At 40.3% G+C, this 19,343-nt stretch overlaps 2 protein-coding genes across 9 annotated transcripts in view; both read left to right on the forward strand.

Annotated features, from left to right (window-relative positions):
- The window catches only part of LOC113028333 (disks large homolog 5-like), a 30,620-nt gene extending 28,688 nt beyond the window's left edge, over nt 1-1,932 (forward strand). For all 4 annotated transcript variants that reach the window (XM_026178522.1, XM_026178524.1, XM_026178523.1 and 1 more), the window contains 2 exons: nt 137-246; nt 1,070-1,932. In XM_026178522.1, the coding sequence (XP_026034307.1) occupies nt 137-246; nt 1,070-1,173 (214 nt within the window). In that variant the 3' untranslated portion in view covers nt 1,174-1,932. The remainder of the gene's footprint in view (nt 1-136; nt 247-1,069) is intronic.
- Nucleotides 1,933-2,637: 705 nt separating this feature from the next.
- Nucleotides 2,638-19,343, forward strand: part of LOC113028334 (calcium-activated potassium channel subunit alpha-1) — a 99,796-nt gene continuing 83,090 nt past the window's right edge. For 2 of the 5 annotated variants that reach the window (XM_026178529.1, XM_026178530.1), the window contains exons 1-4: nt 2,641-3,001; nt 3,218-3,251; nt 3,353-3,613; nt 18,349-18,492. In XM_026178529.1, coding sequence (XP_026034314.1) covers nt 3,234-3,251; nt 3,353-3,613; nt 18,349-18,492 — 423 coding nt within the window. In that variant the 5' untranslated portion in view covers nt 2,641-3,001; nt 3,218-3,233. Of the gene's footprint in view, nt 3,002-3,217; nt 3,252-3,352; nt 3,614-18,348; nt 18,493-19,343 lie in introns of all 5 variants that reach the window. The other 3 variants (XM_026178526.1, XM_026178528.1, XM_026178527.1) reach the window with 3 other exon arrangements.

The raw sequence follows: 19,343 nt of genomic DNA on the forward strand, positions 1-19,343 counted from the left end.
TTTATAAACATGTCTGCAGATTTTTAGTAATACAAAATATGGAAATTGTGACTGTTTTGTTGACATCAAGAATCTGACACTTTGAGTGTTTGAAATGAGGTTTTGTAGCAGGCTGACAGGGCTGATGTTTCCTCAGAGAGCAGAAGGACCCTTTGTACCTGCGGGATAAACTGTCTCAGAAACATTCCAGGGAGCAGTTTGAGGCAGCGCAGAAAATAGAGCAGGACTACAGCCGCTTCTTCACAGGTTGGTGGGATAGGCTTATGTTCACTCGATGTTAATTTGTATACAGGCATTATAATTCTAATTATTGTAACCTTAACCACACCTACAGTACACAGAAATGTGTAACTGCAAACTGAATCCCAGTTTACAAAGAAAGGTGTATTTTTGTAACCATTTTTTCACCTCGGGCTTAAAAGTCAGTTCATCAATAATCAGACACAAACTGTTTAATGGCATTTATCGCTGTATGTCCAAAATTTTTGGTGATAGTCTCTGAGATTTGTTTTTAACTGTATTTATTTCATGTTATTTAGAGTTTAGTCTTAAAGAGGAGGTATTGGGAGCACTGTATGTGTGTTCTTTAAGAAGAGTTAAAGTTCTGGTAACTGGAGCAGCAGACAGTCTGACACCCAACTGTCTGCCTGATTAATGACTAGAAAAGGAGGCGACTTATACACAAGGGCTTTTGCAATGAACACATACCACAACTGATCCCATCTATTAGGGAGAGTTGGCCGGCCAACTTCTGCACACATGCCACGATTGTGATTATATTTATCAGCACTTTCATTAAAAGTATCTGTTGATAGACAGCTTATACCAGTTTGTCTTCACAGTTTACAACTGTAAGTCTTTTATTTCCACAGTCCTGTTGGTTGGTGTCAACATTAGTCTCATTACATGCTTGATATAATTGAAAATGAGTAGTGCTTGGATTATGCAAAAATAAGAAAAAATCACATTGGTCTGGGAGCTGAGTGACTGAATGGGGGAAAAAATGAAAGAACTTTCAATGGGATGTGTTAACCACAAAAATACCACCCTCCTCCCAACTGTATTGCAGGTATTGTCCAGGGAGGCAGCGTCTCCTACATTTGCACTCAGATCATGACCATCGTGGAGCAGGAACAGAGTAAAGTACTGTGGATTCCAGATGGAGCCCTGTAAAAGTATCTCCCCTTGTTCATGTCAACCAGAAACATTCCAGGATGTAGCGAAGATGTTCAAATCCAGCAGTTCACAGCCGACTCGATGGTTAACATCCAATACTTCTCACTTACAGCAATATCAGCACACATGATTTGCAATATTCCTACTACAGTAATTATGTAGTACAGAGACTTGTTTACACTAGTCTTCAATACTTGAATTGTGTATTCCCTCATATTCAGTAGCACTCCTTTAATCCCTTGAATTGTCAGACCACAGGGACTCTGCATCAACTCCAAACTGAAGATGGACCACTGTGTTCCCTCCTTGATATTTATGTCTTCTCTTGCCATTTAATTTATCTAATCAAGTCAAAGATGTTGGTTATGATCCTTTGTTATACAACTGTAGCTCTCTAGTGAATAATGTTCTTATTTATAGAGGAGAAATTGCTTCCTTCACATTATGTCAGTCTTTATTTGGATCATTTCACTCCTCTCATATAATATTGTGCCAAGCTAAATATATTTAATACACCACACTTATTAACACTGCAATTTTCCTTGTAAATCACGCAGCAGGTTTGCTAGTTTCTGCCAATATTCTTTGTCAGGTGGATTTTTATTTTTTTATTTTTTTTTTGTTTTTAAATTTAAGAAGGGATTTTATTTTATTTTTTTCATCTGTTGGCTAAACACATGTACGTGTTCCTCGAATTTTCACGTCAATCACGTTGAGAGCATTTCATCTGGATGTCAGATAAAACACTTTACATCAGGCTTTCTCCAAATGAAGGTTATTGTTTCTATAAAATATTAAACATTCAGTTAATGGAGTGCAAGTTGTCTGTGTTTTCTTTGCACATCTGAATGCTAACATCAGCTCACAAATAGCGGGCTGGTTATTTGTCAAGAAAAACTGGACTCAAGTTGGACCTCAATCAGTGCACAGTTTGTCCTCGAGGGGGAGTAATTTACCACTAGACGAGAGAAAACAAGATGTCCTGTTTAGTACTTTTCCTTACCATGTTTTATAACTGCCCATATAAATACTCTTATTCCAATATTTGGAAACTTTTTACATTTTGGGTTTTCTAAGCCTTTAATGCGTGGTGGCGGGGAAACAATGAAAATGTATGGTGTATTCTCTGCTGCAATGTGTTTTTTAAACCCGTATTTCCATCACTGCTGGAGAAAACGTTTTCTCGTTTAAAGGCTCCAGACATCCTTAGATTGATGTTAAAGCTCCATATAAAGATGTAGGACACCAATAAGAGAATTTCATTTTCGTCACTTTGCCCCACCTTATTATAGAAATACAGTTTGAAATGTGATTATAGTTTAGGAACATAGATCTAATGTACAAAACTAAAACGTCCGTACAAAATTAAGGGTTTAAAAGCACGGTGGCTCTAACCATAAAGTTACAACCATCAAAAATTGATGAAGCGGTCACTATAAATAACCAGACATCAAGATAAGCATCGACGTCTGCTATTGATGGCTCCTCCCCCGCTACCTGTAAATCTGCGATGCCATCTTCCAACAAATGGATGTGACAGAGGGAGTCGGAGAACGAGAATTGCGTACAAGAATAAAACGGTCATTTTTTTTCCAACCCGAACGATATATCCGTAAAGGAAACGACAAACTGCGGCCTTTGACGCGAGGACGGCATTCAACAGTGCGCGGTGCTGAGCTCAAGTAGCGGACCTGCTGAAGGCTACGCTGTAAAAAAACAAAAAACAAGGTGGGGGAGTGAGTGAATCGACTGGCGACGACAGCACGCCTCTTCAGTGTTATCATAACGCCGCTGCAGTTTCATCCATCGGATCTGTGAGAAAACCGTGAGTTTTGAGGAGTTTGAACAAGAAATTTGATTTTTACGCACACGTCTAACGGATGACGCGCAATCCCGGCAACGAACACGCGTCGTGAGGCGCACGACTGAGATCTTAATTTCAAAAGAAGTTTGGGGGTTTTTTTTGGGGTTTTTTTTTTTTTTTTTTTTTTAAATTGCGAGTGTGGCTCTTGTGGACTTTAACTTTTACATCTTTGCTTAGAGTGAAGCCAGATGAGATGGAAGAGGAGCGGAAGGTGGTTGGCTGAACATGCCTGAGCCGTTGTGGCATCAGGGGGCGCTGGCTGGAGCTCCCCAAAGGCCCTGAATCCCAGTTGAGTTGATTGTTTGTTTTTAGGGGCTGGCAGGTGACCAGAAGTCGGTAATGCCGAAAAACAGGGAGAGATTCAACCCGGACCCATCCATCCACATATCCAAGATGAATGTGATCATCCCGTTCTCACCAGATGTGCCCTGTGATAACAACGGCCAGCGGATGTGGTGGGCTTTCCTCGCCTCTTCCATGGTCACTTTCTTTGGGGGTCTCTTCATAATCCTGCTGTGGAGAACTCTCAAATACCTGTGGACCGTATGCTGCCACTGTAACGCCAAAAAGAAGGTACGCCAGCTCATTTCATAACGCAGCACTCCTCCATGAAATCATCATAGAGGGGTTTTTGTGTAGCAGCCAGTTTGATTTGGGCTTGTAATTAAATCTGTAGTAGGTCCAATCAAAGTGCATGACTCTGAATAATGAACTCTGCTATTCTTGGCTTAATGTCACATACAATGCGAGCCTGTTATAATAAAACCTCTTTGATCTTGGACTGTAGGCTGTTAACGAGGAAAGTTGGTCCTCGTTAACAGCAGGTTTGCAGTTGGAGCTACAGCTGACACTTGTTGGTGCACCGCATTCAGTTTGTTCTTAGTTGATTTGAAGGTGATCCAGCGCACAAGTAGCCTACAAGTATTGTAAAAAGCTTAACTATCATACGAATTTAACATGTTGAGGAGCTTAATTCCCACACAATAAGAAAACAATTTGTGGGAATATTATGAAGATAGTTTGACATTTGTACAATGTACAACCAATGCTTGTGGTCATACATTGAAGGTTAGTGGAAGTTAAATTGTGCTGCTAAAAATAGGGGGGGCAAAACTAAAACCTGGTGTTTCCAGATATCATGTCCCGCTTAATGTGGATAATCCACCGGCCTCAAGCGCAGTACATTTTGAATTGGAGCTACATTCTGTTGAAGAATTTCTCACTGGATAATTTACAGAACAAACAGAGTAGCAGAGGCAAAATGTGCTGCTGAATCTTATTTTTACAAACAAAAATCCATCCAGCTGCATTTTATTGAGGACAAGGGATTTTTAATCTTCTGTAAACAGCAACTTAGCTTAGGTTCCCCCCTTTTGAGTTCTTGTCAACATAATCTGAAGTCGGCATCATTTTCTTTCAACTGTCCAGCTGAACATGCCGCCCAGTTTGTTTAGTGTATTTCATAAAGTCTGGAATACTCTAACCTGTTGAGGACACGTGGAGCTATCAGGGGCTGCTACATGGGTCAGATATGTTCATGCGTGTCTTTGTGTAATCTCCAGAGACAGCAGCAGCAGTAGTATTTAATTCAACTGCTACTACATTTTCGGCCTCACAGTAATGACATCATCTGCGCCAGGCCGTCTGCAGTCGTGTGTTAGAAAAATGAAAAATCTTTCTGTTGTGTTTTTCCATAAAGTCTCATTTTAGAGTTTCCGCCATTACGCATATGCTTAAGGACAAAGATGGACTAGCTGATAAAAGTGCAAGAGATGGAGCAGTTTGTCTTAATGCATGTGCATTCATTTCTCAGACAGGCAGTTAGGGTGGAAGAGAATCGCTAAAGGCTGCATGCAGGGTGGTGCTGACCTTTTGAAGGGAAACGTCTGTATCATTTCCATGGTTGGGTTGAAGCTGCTTACAATTAAGGCTGCACATAACAATTAGAGTCATGGGTTATTTAATATGTCGATGTATCTTCTTTCTTAAAATACAGAATATACATCTTCCCAGCACCCAAATATTAACTACCAAGAATTCAGCTATATTAGTTGTCATGATACAAAGGGACAACTTACAAATATTTCAGGTTTTTGCTTCATAAATGAATAAACCTGAAAGACCGACACATTTTTCCGACTAATATTTAAGAGGATCCGTTTGTTTGGTTTGGTTTTTGGCCAAGATTTATTTATAGATGTAGAAAATTGGAACAGAAATGCTTTCCTGAAAACGGATCATGCCGAGGTTTTTCGTTTCAGGGTCCACAGCTGAACACTGTTTATGTGCGCATATAAGAGAGCAGTCAGGTCTTTTTGTGTGTTTTTGTGGAGCTGCCGAGCTCCACCAACCTGTTGTGCTACTCTGTGGGAGTCAGCCAGAGACGGGTCATCCTTTCACTTCCAATCTCTCCCTCTCTGCCTTTTGCTCTCCTGGCATTCATTTCATAACTCCTGCCCTGTTTTCTTCTCACCCTCTCTTCCTCATCCAAGAAGCAACCTTCCTCCAAAGTGTCAGAAATGCAGTGTCAGGCGCATACCGTATGTGCCATATGAATCAGTACTTTTGTTGCTAAGCAACTGGCAAGCAAAGGATTTCATTAGAAGAGTAAATCTCTGTTATGCAGTGGCTGTGAGATGTGGCAGGTTGTGTTGGAGGAACACCTCCCCACCCCCTCCCAGTCTGTGCATGTCATTAGCAGCCCAAACATGGAGCGTTAAGTGCATTGTTCATAGATGGGAGTTGATAATCTGTTTCCTTCTATTCTGATTTTTTTTAAAACTTTGTTTTCCCCTCTGTGGGGCTTTCACTGCCCAACTCTGCTCTGATCTGACAGCTCTTATGTCTCTGAGCCTCCATCTCTGTGGCTCTGTTCTCCCAGACTGATGGAAATCGATGAAACACGTCATTTGCGAGGTTCTGATGAATGGCTGCTATTATCCGTCTAGGAAAGAGGAAGAAATTGCTTTCATTGTAAATGGCACTCTACTCACAATGGGAGGATGACAAGTTGTGGCAGCTCCTCCGTCATGGTGCAGACTTTGTGAAACTTGCGCACACTTCTTTATTAGCTTGCGTTGAGTTTTGAGAGACCACATCTCCACTTATCCACGAACTGACTAGTGTTCAGTGATAATGTTTCATTGGACAATAAGAATTCCTGATGCCCCAAAGTGTCCAGAAGTTTATTACGGCAGTATTTCTGCTGGTTTTGATCCAGATACAAAAAACAGCAATGGATGGATTGTGATGAAATTTTTCTGGAGACGTTCATGTTCCCCTTTGTTATGGATTTTTTCATCAAGTAAGGTCTGAAATGTCGTGCTCAGTGGAGCCTTTTTGGGACACGATGACGTAACATCTCTGCTCACTCTTCATCAGTCTTGTATCTATAGGGGCCATAAGGCCAAACAGCATTTTTTTTTCTTGTTTTTTTAATCATTTGACTCTTATTTGGACCAAAGAGTAAACGCAGAAGGAAGCATAGAAACTCTCTTGAATGATGTATTTCAAAATCTCTCTGGCTTATAGGTCTGTTCATTTTTGCTCTGATGAGACCAAGATGCAGTAAGGTGTTACTCCTGCATACATTTAAACCTGGTATCACAAGAACCACATTACCTCTCACAGACACACCTTCTATAACATAAATGGTGAGGGAGCAGTCTTGATATAGATTTAAAGGAGTGCTGTGAAAACTTAAATGTATTATACATCAGTAGAAAGTAGACAGGAAAGCAGGGAATGACATGTACCAAAGGGTCAGATCGCCTGCTCACCTATGAGATCTGTAGTGGTGTCAAAGTATGACATCTTTGCTAGAGATGTTACATTTGTTTTGTTATGAATCATTTTTGTTGCATCATACTTTTAGAACAGGTCCAATCACATTGGTGTTAATAACTCTAGTTTTAATTTGGCTAATTGGGCGGTTGTCTGCCAAGGTGCCTCAGTGATTATCACTGTGACCTCACAGCAAGAAGGTCCTGGCTTTAAAGCTGCAAGCTGATTGGGGCCTTTGTATGTGGGTTTTGTTTCTGTGTGGGTTTTCTCTGGGTGCTCTGGCACATTAGGTTAAAATTTGCCATAGAGAGTTTGTCTCTCTATGTTACCCCTGTGATAGACGGGTGACCTGTCCAAGATGGCCTTTGGACTTGTGACAAGTAGAATATTTTAAAATTGTTCCACGTGTCTCTTATCATTGAGCTCAAATGTTGCAATTTTGCTGTATGTTTTGCAGCTGTTGGTGACAATATTTGCGGAGTTTGTTGAGATGGAAATGTCAAACAGCAGCCTTGGGCTTCAGGGGTTCAGTGTGATTTTAATACTTAATGCTTGCAGGCTACAGAAGGACACTGAACATCAGCATGCTGGTGCTGTCCTTGCATTAAATCTGAAGTACCTACAGCTGGGTTTTATCTGTTATTAAAATTTGATTACATTTAAATGCATGTTGTCTTGTTAGCAATAGTCCTTTTCAATCTTTAACGTACCTAATTTGTGATGTTTTATTGGCTAAAAAGGATTTAAAGGATTGTTGTTCTTCTTACCGCCTCTCTTACGCAGGCAGTTCAACATGACACCTTAGATGTGTCAGGCATGGAAGGGTGTGGTTGCGGGGGTGTTGAGTGGAGGACTCAGGTAAAGAGTCGTGCTCATGGTGCGTTCAAGTGCTGTCTGAAACATTGTAATTATCAGCTGAGGGCTCGTGATCAAACAGTAGCAATTACAAGTCAGTAAGTCGGAACAGCTGAGTGGCAATTTTCTGTTGTCATCTTCACACACAAAGACATAAAGACTTGCATATGCACACACAAAAAGCTAGATAGTCAGCCAGGCAATACAACACAGTATCAATATCAGGGTTCATAAATTACTTTGAAAATAATCAGTTTTTGCTCTCTGTCGCTGAATCATAACTTTGTTTTCTGCAGCAGGATTTGGTTGGTGTCCATTTCACTTTTTCCTTGGCTAAGAACTCTTGGGCACATCTCGCACATCCCAGTAATAAGAAGTAGCACCTAATGGCAGCATAATTTAACAACTAGACCCTAAATCCTCTGACAATGTCCTCTGCAATTTAGCCTGTCGGTCTCGTTTTTAACTAAAGGAAATGTATTCATTCAAATGTCTGTTTAATTGGCCGTGTAATTAGTTGGTTAAGTATAAGCTTGCTCACATTGCATAATATAAGCAGCAAGGTGGAGCTTGGCTGTCACTGCACCATCTGGGATCCAACAGGTCTCAGATGAACACTGTTGTTAAACATCTCAACTGTCCCGTAGCCTGCTGGCTTTTTTCTGTTCACAAAGACAGTAGAAGGTGTTTGGTTTCCACACATGTTATTTTTGCATATCAAATTTAAAGCTAGCATTCTGATCTTAAGTATTATCTTAATCATTTGAACTAAATGTCCTTGCTACATTTCAGTGCATCTTTATCCATTTTAAATACTGCAGTTTCTGTTAAATAACAAATGCATTCAAAGTCCTGTTTTAGCCTGTAACTCCTGGACAAATTTCCTCACACTTTGTATATACAATCATGTAGAAAATAAATACAAATTGAGTCCAAAATACTTTACACTGTGTAAAAATCTAAATAAAAACAGAATGCAATGATTTGAAATTCTCAAACTCTGTTATAACCTTGCTCAAAACCATAATGTGGAGTTGAGACTGACACCAGAGTTTTTAGAAAGATTCATTTTATTTTAAATTACAAGTTTATCTCAGTTGTAGACAATTGACACTTTAGACTCTTGCACTGCTCTGTAGGTTGGGTAGAGGTTGCAAAAAGCTGTAACACGACCCCAGTTTCCTCCAGGGGCCTTAAAATACTAAAAAATGTCAGTCAGTCGTCTTCCAGACCTGAAAGATCAATGCTGAAAGGACATGTGTGGCTGGCAACAGGAACAAGTATGTGTCTGACCAGTGCCCATCACATGCTTTCGCATAAGTAGACTTCGCTAAACATACATGAATGCCCTTACAAGAGGATCATACAAGTTGTCAAATTGAACGAACACACACACACACACACACACACACACACACACACACAAACACAGAAGAATTAGTCCACACACAAACCAAAGTAGGAACCAATAATCCCAACCAAAAGTGATCTGTTGTCTCCACAGCACAAATGGTTACATGCAACCTGTTCCTATACAACACATTACTATATCCAAAAAAGTGAGTAAAGCAAGTGTACTGGTGACCAACCACAAATGGGGAATCATGCCCATGACACAATCTCAACAAATGTGGCTCAACCGGGCAGCAACATTCACAAGTGATCCACCAGAAGTGGGCCAATCTCTTTACAACACTAGAGGTCAAAGCACAAAACACTCATGTCATCATTAGGCATCCATAACCAAAGCTGAAGCTGAACACGACATGCCTGCGCAGCTAAATGCTTCCCAGTGGGCCATAACTAATAAAACTGCCTCAACCTTCTCACAAAATTTCCTACAAAAGTCAGTGTTACTGTTTTAACTTTGAGCAACTCTCAAGCAAATATACAATAATAAAACTGAAAACCCCAAACTAATTTCACCTAGCTAACCTTCAGTGGTGTACCAAGCGTAAAGGAACTTTAAACATAAAAATCATGAGCAGGCAGCAGACCAAAGATGCCATTCACTGCTGAACACTGAGGCTTAGCTCCACTCAGGACAACCATCAAACATAATAAACTAAGACAGCAAAGCAAAAATAAACACCTGCTTTAATAGAAGGGCAGTACAGCCACCTAGCTGAAACACACCTGCTAAAGAGTATTTGCTCAGTTCTAGTGAAATCCTAGAATCCTCAGTTCTAGTGAAAGTAAACCATCACTCATCTCACCAAAAACAACTAACAGAAACACACCTGTGTTTAGTCTCGCACGAAAACCCCATTTATGTTACCACCTGGCTCAAAAGCAGCAACATAGAGTGGCGACTGACAGTAGAGTCTGTAGAATTACCTAACTAGTTAGTTAGCTTAAAAAACAACCAAAAAAATGGTCGATAATTAAGCCTTGGCAACACCTACACTCTTGCCCTGCCACTGCAAGGTGGGTAGGGGTCACATAGGGGTGTAACACGATAGAACGAGAAATCAAAGGTTTAAACTGAGAAAATATACCACTTACATTTATACAATCGAAAGATTCAGAGAATCTGGATAAATGAACATTGGAAGCTCGTGATCTTTGGGATCTACGACAGCGTGGCTTTATTGCAGAAGAGTGCACTGAACTGGCCTGCCTGCACTCCAGACTTTTCAGCCACTCAAAATATTCGGAGCATCATGAAATGAAAAATGCAACAAAGAAGATCCAGGTCTGTTGATCAGGTAGAATCCTGTCAGACAAGATCGGGGGAAAAATCCATCATCTGCTCTCCTCAGCTCCCAGAACTTTTTTTGAAATCAAAACTGCCATCAAATTCAAATGCAGCTTATATTTTTTCCTATATGGTCCATTTTCTCAGTTTAAACATTTGATATGGTTTCTATGTTATATTATGAATACAATTTGGGTTTATGGAATTTGTAACTTAGTAGTTTTTATTTGGATTTAACACAGCATCCCAACATTTCCAGAACTCATTTTCTAATTGTATTCATTGTGAGGAAGAACTTTGGTCTACACATAATCTTTCATTACCCCAACATATTTCAGGAAGGCTTTCTCTCTTGGTTCATTATTAACGTGATTTAAATGAATGTATGTCTAAATAATTTAGTCATTTTTTGGAGAAATCATGTCCCCCACCACATGTTCTATTCTAGTTTAATACTCTCACTTTGAGAAATGATCATGGTGCATCCTGAGAATAGGCCAGCCGTTTTGATTAATGACGTTCGGCGTCAGGAAGACTAGATTTAGGTGAGATAGTGAAACCTAAATTTGGAGGCTCTGACTACTGATCAAAGTGACAAAGAGGAGCTGTGCTCTCTGAGCTGCTGTAATGACTGCATGTGCTTTTCTGCTGCTATTAAAAATGGATCTAAGCTATTTTCGTTACATTAAAGTGAAGTCTAGTGAACGATTGTTTTCACCCTCTGGTGTTTGGATGGCCATAACGCTTAAAATATTGCACTTAGAATAGTAAACGTGGCATGGACTGTACATGTTAACGCTTGCTGTATCTGGTTTTTTTTTCATGCAGGAAGGATTTAAATGTCAAAAACACTGCGCTTTAGTTTATCATTGACGGTATCTTCCTGTGTGTGACCTTAAGATAAAGTCACTCATCTGACCCTTTTAAAGAATAATTGGACAGTCATGAATCGCAACTCCATAATCTTTGAACTCTGCTTTTAGTGTCATGACGACGTGTTTTCAGCTTACATTTTTAGATTTGGTCATTAAACTGGTGGGGAATAGCAGCGTGATGCCAATTAAACCTACTTAACGGCTATCACTTTCCCCCACTGAAGCCTGCGCCACTTTATTCATTAAAGCAGAAAAGTGCGGTGTCAGAGAAATGCATTAAACGTTCACATAACTGTGCCATTATTCCAAACGGTTCTGGAAAGAAAACAAAAGTGATGCACCGTCCATCACTATTACTCACTTTCAGTACAGACACTTTGTTCCCCCTCAAAAAATTTGTATTGTATACAATGTGCTGTATATGAAAAGCATGATTTCAATGATATCACGCTCTTCTTCTTTTGGCTGCTCCTTTAAGGGGTCGCCTGCATCTTACTCTACCTGTTGCATCGTCTGCTGTGACACCAAACCTCTGCATGTCATCCTTCACTACATCCATGAGTCTCTGTAGTCTTCCTCTTTTCCTCCTGCCTGGCATCTTCACATTCACCATCCTTTGTCCAATATATCCAGTATCCCTTCCTCTGCACATGTCCAAAGGTCTCAGGCTTTCCTCTCTAACTTTGTCTCCAAACCGCATAACCTGAGCTGTCCCCCTGATGTACTCGTTTCTCTGATATACTCATTTCTAATCCTGTGACAAGCGATGAGGCAGGGTTAATCTTCTAAACCAAAATCCATGATACTTGAGTAGAGAGGTGAGTATGAAATGAGACAGGAATTCAAGACAAAAATTAAATTTCTCCTGGTGGAGAACAGAGCTCTCTGAGTGATTTTCTTGTTTTCCTTTTTCTATTTCTTTCCTTTTTTGTATATGTGCTTGTTTCAAATAAAAAAAGTTAGAAATAAGTATTTCCTTAAAATCTGAAAAATTGCAGGAGATCAGGAGACAAAGTTAAGCCTTTTTGCAAAGATTGGCCAGGAAAAAATGTAAACGGATAAAATTTGTAATCATCTGTGAAACTTTACACTTCCAGTTTATAAAGCAAGCTGCATTAGCCTCGTGGTTAAATCAAGAGAAGGTCACTGAGCTGCATAGGGACATTTCTTTCCTCAGCCTTGTTGGCTCAGTTGCAAAACCATTTTTACAGGCTGAGTGTTATTCTCCATAACAATATGCCGTTTTTGTGCAAAGAATTTTTCCTTTCATATACAGTTTATGGGAACACTCTGTGTAGATGTTTTAGTTGTTTTTATAGACAAATGACATGTTTAGACTTGGCCAATAAACGAGGCTCACGCTCTTAACGTTTAGTCAGACTGCCGTTAGCTTTGATGATAGCTTGCATTTGCTGTGTCACATTTATTTATGTGCAGAGCTGCATTAACTTTTTTGCCAAGATGTCATATTGATGATGGGAGAGTCAGACCGTTACGTAAAGCATTAAACTGCACATCGCAGTGGTTCACAATGGGATTAAGGTCTGGACTCTGCGGTGGCCAATCCATGTGTGAAAATGGTGTCTCATACTCCCTGGAGCGCTCTTTGACAATTTGAGCCCAAAAAATCCTGGCATTGTCATCTTGTAATATGCCTGTGCCATCAGAGAAGCAAAAGGCATTGATGGGAAACCTGATCATTTAGTATGTTCAGATAGACAGCTGACCTCCGTTTTGAGCACATAACATTGCTGAACATAGAGCTGACTGATTGAAGCAACCTCAGATCATAACACTGCCTCCACACGCTCGTAGGGTAGGCATTAGGCATGGGCGCATCACTTTATTTGGCTCTCTTTTTACCCTGATACGCCCATCACTCTGGAACATAGTAAATTTGGACCACACGACTTATTTTTCATTGCTACGAGTCCAATTTTTATACTTACAATCAAGTTGAAGTGTTTCTTCTAATCCAGTTAGGCTCACTGATAAATGGTTTTCTGAAGGCTACACAGCTGTTTAGTCCACATTGCTTGTGAGATGATGGCTCACCACTATCGTTCCAGTATGTCTGCGAAGGTTCTCAGTCATCCAGGTCATCGAAGTCTAAGGAGCTTGGAAAAGAAAAGCGTCTGGACTTCTTTAAGTTTCCTTAAAGACGTTTCACCTCTCATCCAAGAGGCTTTTTCAGTTCTAAGAGCAATTGGTGGAGAGTCCCAGATTTTAAGCCCTATGGGAATGCCCCCAAGAGGGTCATGGACCCCCTATTGAGCCTCTACCTAATCACACAAGCCAAGGAACGGGTGTGGGGTCATAATCAGCCAAGGTTTCAGGTAAACTCACTGAGCCCACTATCCTTCCAGGTTTTAATAATTAGCATATTGGAGAGTTCTAACCAAATTTTTAGCTTCAGAAGTCTCTTTAGTTGTTTTCTTTGCTTGATGCAGGCCAATAGTTCGACTCTTCTAAAAGGGAAGCCATTGGGTGACAGTGGGTTGTCTTCCAACATGGAATCATGCAGTGATTATCCAATGCAAAGTTCTTATCTCTTTGATTAGTTAAATCCAGGTAGTAACGTTTTTAGCCAGTAAGCATATGTTTCATATATTTACATACACTTACACTTAGATATACTTAAACATGACTGTTGCTAACTGGGAAGCTAGGATGCTGTTTTACAATATTAATGAGCTACTTGTACTATCAGTTGTTGTGGCTTGGAGGTAAAGTATCTGAAGATAAGTAAACTGTGTGGCAGACTAAAGTAATAGTTCCTTTAAATAACTACCATTTCTATAAATAATAATTCTTATTTCGCGCCACATTAAACTTTAGACTGTGATGTGACACATTGTGTTTCATACATCCTAGAGACTCATAGCTATTGTGACCCTTGGTAACCCTTGGTGCTTACAGCTTGCGTCCAATCAAAGTCAGCCTTTAACTCTGACGAAACCAATAAAATCTATACCTATTCCAGAGTTTTCATTTAAACTAATAAATCACAGGTTGCAGTCAGGGATACCTGGGTGTTTTAGCATTTCCTAGCCAAACAATTTAGACTACACCCCATTTTTCAGTTTACTGCCATGGCCTTAGATCTCCATAGCTTTGTTGCTTAACACTTTACTGTAACACTAATTGAAGAGGCTGCTGACTGACAAGTGAAACAGCTTTTTCTTTTCCCTTTCAGTCCCTTACCCAAGTCTTATCCACTCACCGTGATCTCCTTAAGGCGATTCAGAAGTGAGATTCAACTTAAATTCCCCTAAAGTCTCTGTATCAAGACCAATCTGATAAGATTTTTTTTTTTAAATAAATTATGTAACCTTGGAAAGTGTTGGAAGCTTGGCTTACAATGCAAGACCCTGCTGCAGAAGCGCCTCTGTAAGAAACTGTCCACAGATAGAGCAGAATGAGACTCGGTATCTGTATGAAAACAGCTGATACCTGTTGGCTGAAATTTCTAAACTGGAGTTTCACAGAATTGGTTGCTGGCTGCATTAGCTGCTAAGTGAAGTGGACATGTTGTTGTGGCGTTATCAGGTTAGCTGCAGGGCTCTGGACAGGCTGCAGGAAGTCTAACATGGGCTGACGGCGGTTTAATGGCTGTGTACATGATCGAATTTCTTTGTTGAGCAAACTATTCAGTTACGATAAGAAGGTTGATTGAAATGTGTGGTCTGAATATAGGCAGAAATTATGTAAACTGTACACGTTAACAAAATTAATACACTGCAGATGTTTGAAGTATCAGTACTTGACTTTTTGGTTATTTTTTATGACTTAACTTGCTTGAGATTTATTTCTAGGGGCACTTGTGCTACTTATTTCTCCCTTTTCCTCAGTATCTCACAGTTACGTGGGCCCGATGACACCTCCTATACCAGGAACTATCACATAGGCTGTTTTCACTTCTTTAGTAGGTGTTCATAACAGAAAACAGTGATTTACTAATGAATTGCCATTTAAAATGAAAAAAAAGTATATTAAATGTTTATAGTGACTGTTTTTACAAAAATAAATGTTTTGTTACTTTGATGACAGCCACAGATTTCAATGTGAAGGACAGGGCCAGTTGTAGGGCTGCACGATTTTGCATAAAATGAGAATCACGATTTTTTTGGCTTAGAATTGAGATCACGATTCTCTCACGATTTTCTTTTCCAGTATAAATATTTATTGCACTTATTAACTGCACATCAACTTCGTAACAGTTGAGACTGAACATAAAAAACAATAAATAAACATAAAAACAACAAATGTCTCACGTTTTGTTGTTGCTGCAAAATGTTGTACTGCTTGAAATTCCGTCTCCACCGTTGCTCGACACTGCGTGTATAGAGCAGGTAGTGCAACAATAGAAAATAGTTGCGGGACGGCACTGTGTAGCGTTTGTCTAGGGTGTTGATCATTTTCCTAAATCCCTCGTTTTGCACAGTGTTTATGGGAGCCATATCTTTGGTCAGGTGATAAGTAATAGCCTCCGTAATTTCTTTGTGCCTGTGGGAGTTCGACGTGTATAGGGAAGCGCTGTATGAGGTTCCCGTTATTGATGTTTGGGTGGTTGACCGGGACGGATTTTCTCCTGTCACTTTCTCGTCATCCCTGAAGTGCTCTCCGTTGTTTTTTCCCTGCTAATTTTAGCATCACACGGCACAGCTTCTGTACCACGTGGTATAAGGCTCCGCCCTTGTCATTTGTTGAGCAGGAAGAGTGAGCGCTTGTTTTCATGCAGATTACGTCCCGGATCAAAATGCGGTACAATCGTAGTTGTTTGTTTGTTTGTTTGTTTGTTTGTTTTGTTTTGTTTTTAAATCGTTGTCATTTGGAAATGAGATCGCACATAAGTATGAATCGAGATCGCGATTTTCTAACGATTAATCGTGCAGCCCTAGCCAGTTGTATCATCTCCTGCAAGAATTGCCTGCATACAGCCTGCGTTTAAGCTGAAGACCTCCAATTTATTCTGTTAAAGGATAAGTCAGGGTAACTCACTCTTTTACATTTTCAATCAATCCAAACAAAAGACAAACAACAAAGCCTAAATGATTCTTGATTAATATCCTACCCTCTCTGCGACACTGACTCACGATGACTGAATTCTAAGGATGTAAATCTTTAACGAGCATAATAAAGCGCAAGTTTTTAAAAAGGCCTCAGTAATTGCAGCTGGGGTTTTATCCCCAGGCAACATTACTCAAATTGAATTTACAGAATGGCTGTTTGGGACTATTTCCAATCGTTGATTAATATACATCCGTGCTCCGCTGAGTATTTATGGCAGCAGTGCAGTGGTGATCATAACGGTGGCGGGGTGTGCACCTACTTGTCGTGCGCCTCGTTTTCTGTGTTTCTGGACCACCAGTGAAGCTTGACGTCAGGAAGGTACACAGCATACTTGTTAATGGAATGAGCTCATTGTTAGTTTTGGTCTTTACTCGGGATTTGTGGCCAATTTAAAAAATGTCAGTGGATTTTATCCCCTGAAGAGACATGCCTCATCAGTACGCTGAGCAGGGACTTTGTGGTTTATTTTTAGTCAAATGCTTGAGTCATAAGGTGTGATTTGAAAACTCTTATTAAAAAAAAGGCCCTTAATGAGGTAGTCATTTGTTGATTTGAGAAGTGTGCAGCTCTAAGCTGATACATGTAGAGTATTAATGATTGGCTTTAACCATTTAATTACTTATTTTTATCCACATACCTCAAACCTAGAGACTCTGCTGCTCATAACAATACATTTTTTGTTCTCTTTTTCTCTTTTTAAGATTATTATGTGAATCTTAAATAATAGCAGACAGTTTCCACTTAATTAGTTTTTTAACTGTAATGTAAAAATGTCGTGCCCATTTGCCCACAAGAACAATGAATAGTTAACTCTCCCCAACTCCCGTACATGCGCGGCATCAGCAAATTGTATTTGATGAGAACAGCTGAAGGGAACGGGCCTCAGAGAGTGCGATGTGTGACACCATTAAGGTGGAAGAGGAGTAGGATGTCATGAGGTAAAGAGTCTGAGCTGTGTTGGCCTCAGGGCTGTGGGGTGTTTCATCAGGGAGCATGGCTAACCTCTGCATCCTGTCTCGATTTCCTGCTCTGTGAATCATGCCAGTCCCAGCAGACAAACAGACAGATGGACAGGCAGGCAGAAAGACAGGCAGGCAGGCAGGCAGCCCACTCAGTGAAGCAGAAACACCAGGAGCTCAGTGGCTGCCATGGATACACTCCTGGAGTCTCTTTACTGCTGTCTGTGTATGTTTACTGTATGCATGTGTGCTTAGCTTTGTTCTGAAGGCCTCGCACCTTGTCCCTAGATTAGAAATGATGTATTTTACTTTTTGTAACCAAATTCTGTTAATAAATTTCAGGGCTCTGTAGGTGGTAAGAGTTAATGTTAACGTAATATCTAATGTTATCCTATTAATAATCAGTGTATATTGTAAAAACTTGCCATCACAACACACGATGCATTGGTGTGGTTTGGTTTCCATAGAGGCTTCTTCCTGTTAAAAATTAGTTTTTCCTTCCTACTGTTGCCAAGTGCTTGCTCCTGTGAGGTCATCTGATTGTTGGGGTTTTCTCTGTGCTTTTGTATTATTTATTTATTTATTTACAGATTTTACAGTTAATCTAATTAATGGCAGCAGCTAGAAATTGTATATCAAAGTTGGATGTAGCCTCCTGGTATTTTAAAGCCCAGCAGGATGTGACCCCTCTAGTTGCAAAAAGTTTGATTTTACAAGTGTAAGAAAAATAACTTCTCAGCTGATTTACTGGCTCTGTAAATCTAATCACTGGATTCTTTCTTCTCAACTCAAACAGCATAAGTTAATATGCAAATTATTGTCACAATTATTGTAAAATAAACAGCAGGGTATGCTTAAATGTGTGGCTACCTTATGAGCACGCAGTGTCCTTGGTTTTCCATTGACATATATGTGTTTTCTTTTCCTGATTGACACCCAAAAGAGTCCAAAGCTACACTTGTTATAGGTCAGAGCATTGACCTACAGGGCTCAAGGGCTCAATTACTGTATTGCAGCAATTGATAACCAATACTGGGGTTTGTTTTTGTCTTTTTATTTCTTCAGGAGGTCCATCGGATCACCACAGGCGATGGTATTAAACGCACAGACAAGGATGATGCCGCAGCCAGCGAGGTGGGCTGGATGACCTCGGTCAAAGATTGGGCCGGAGTCATGATATCTGCTCAGACGCTGACAGGAAGAGTCCTGGTAAGCTCATTCTCAGCCATCATCCTTTGTTCAGTTTTTGATTGACATCTTCAGCTACTTAGGCTTACACGTAGCAGGCCGCTGGTTAAGATGTCGGTGAGATGAAGCGTGACAGCCCATCATAATCATTCCCAGACTTACTGATGACAGCAATTCACTTGGTTGAGCTCCCTTGTAGTATTTTTGTCTTGTGAAAAACATTTGTTATTATAGGACAAGCCAGAGGAACCTGCGTCAGAGCAGGCACAAACTGGGCATGTGTGAATATTCCTTGCTTTTATTTTTGCTTGTCAAACCCATAAACGCATCATTGGGTGTATCTCCTGGTAGGTTTTCTCTCAGACAGTGAGGCTTACACATCCAAACAAAGCCTGGGCAACAAAGCAGAGAGATTTAAGGCATGTATTAAGGTCATACACCCCATAATAACCTCGGACAGCAGAGAGAAACAGATGCCAAAGAAAGGAAGGAGGGAGGGACATGTGCAGTTTTACAATAGCTTTTGGTCATGCAATGGTGCCTGGTGTGTCTGCTCACAGGGTTAGATGGAGAACACATCCCTTAAACACCTGTTATCATCTTGTGTACTGAACTATGTTGCCACACGATATCCAATCAGGGAAATTTTTGCTGTGGTGTTTTTTATAGGTTTATTCTTATTATTTCTCAACACTGTATAATGATTTGGCTGTAAATGTTCAGCATTTAAAGTACTGCGACTGTGGAGTGATGAAACGAGATGATATGAGTGGGAGCACTGTGCCAGAGCTTGACGCAGTGCTTCGGGCTTGATCCCACTTTCAACTACCTCCTTAAATGCGATGCAGCATCTCCAGTTGGCTCGACGTGTG

Source organism: Astatotilapia calliptera, chromosome 8 (genome assembly GCF_900246225.1).
Source record: "Astatotilapia calliptera chromosome 8, fAstCal1.2, whole genome shotgun sequence".
In the NCBI taxonomy this organism is placed as follows: Eukaryota; Metazoa; Chordata; class Actinopteri; order Cichliformes; family Cichlidae; genus Astatotilapia; species Astatotilapia calliptera.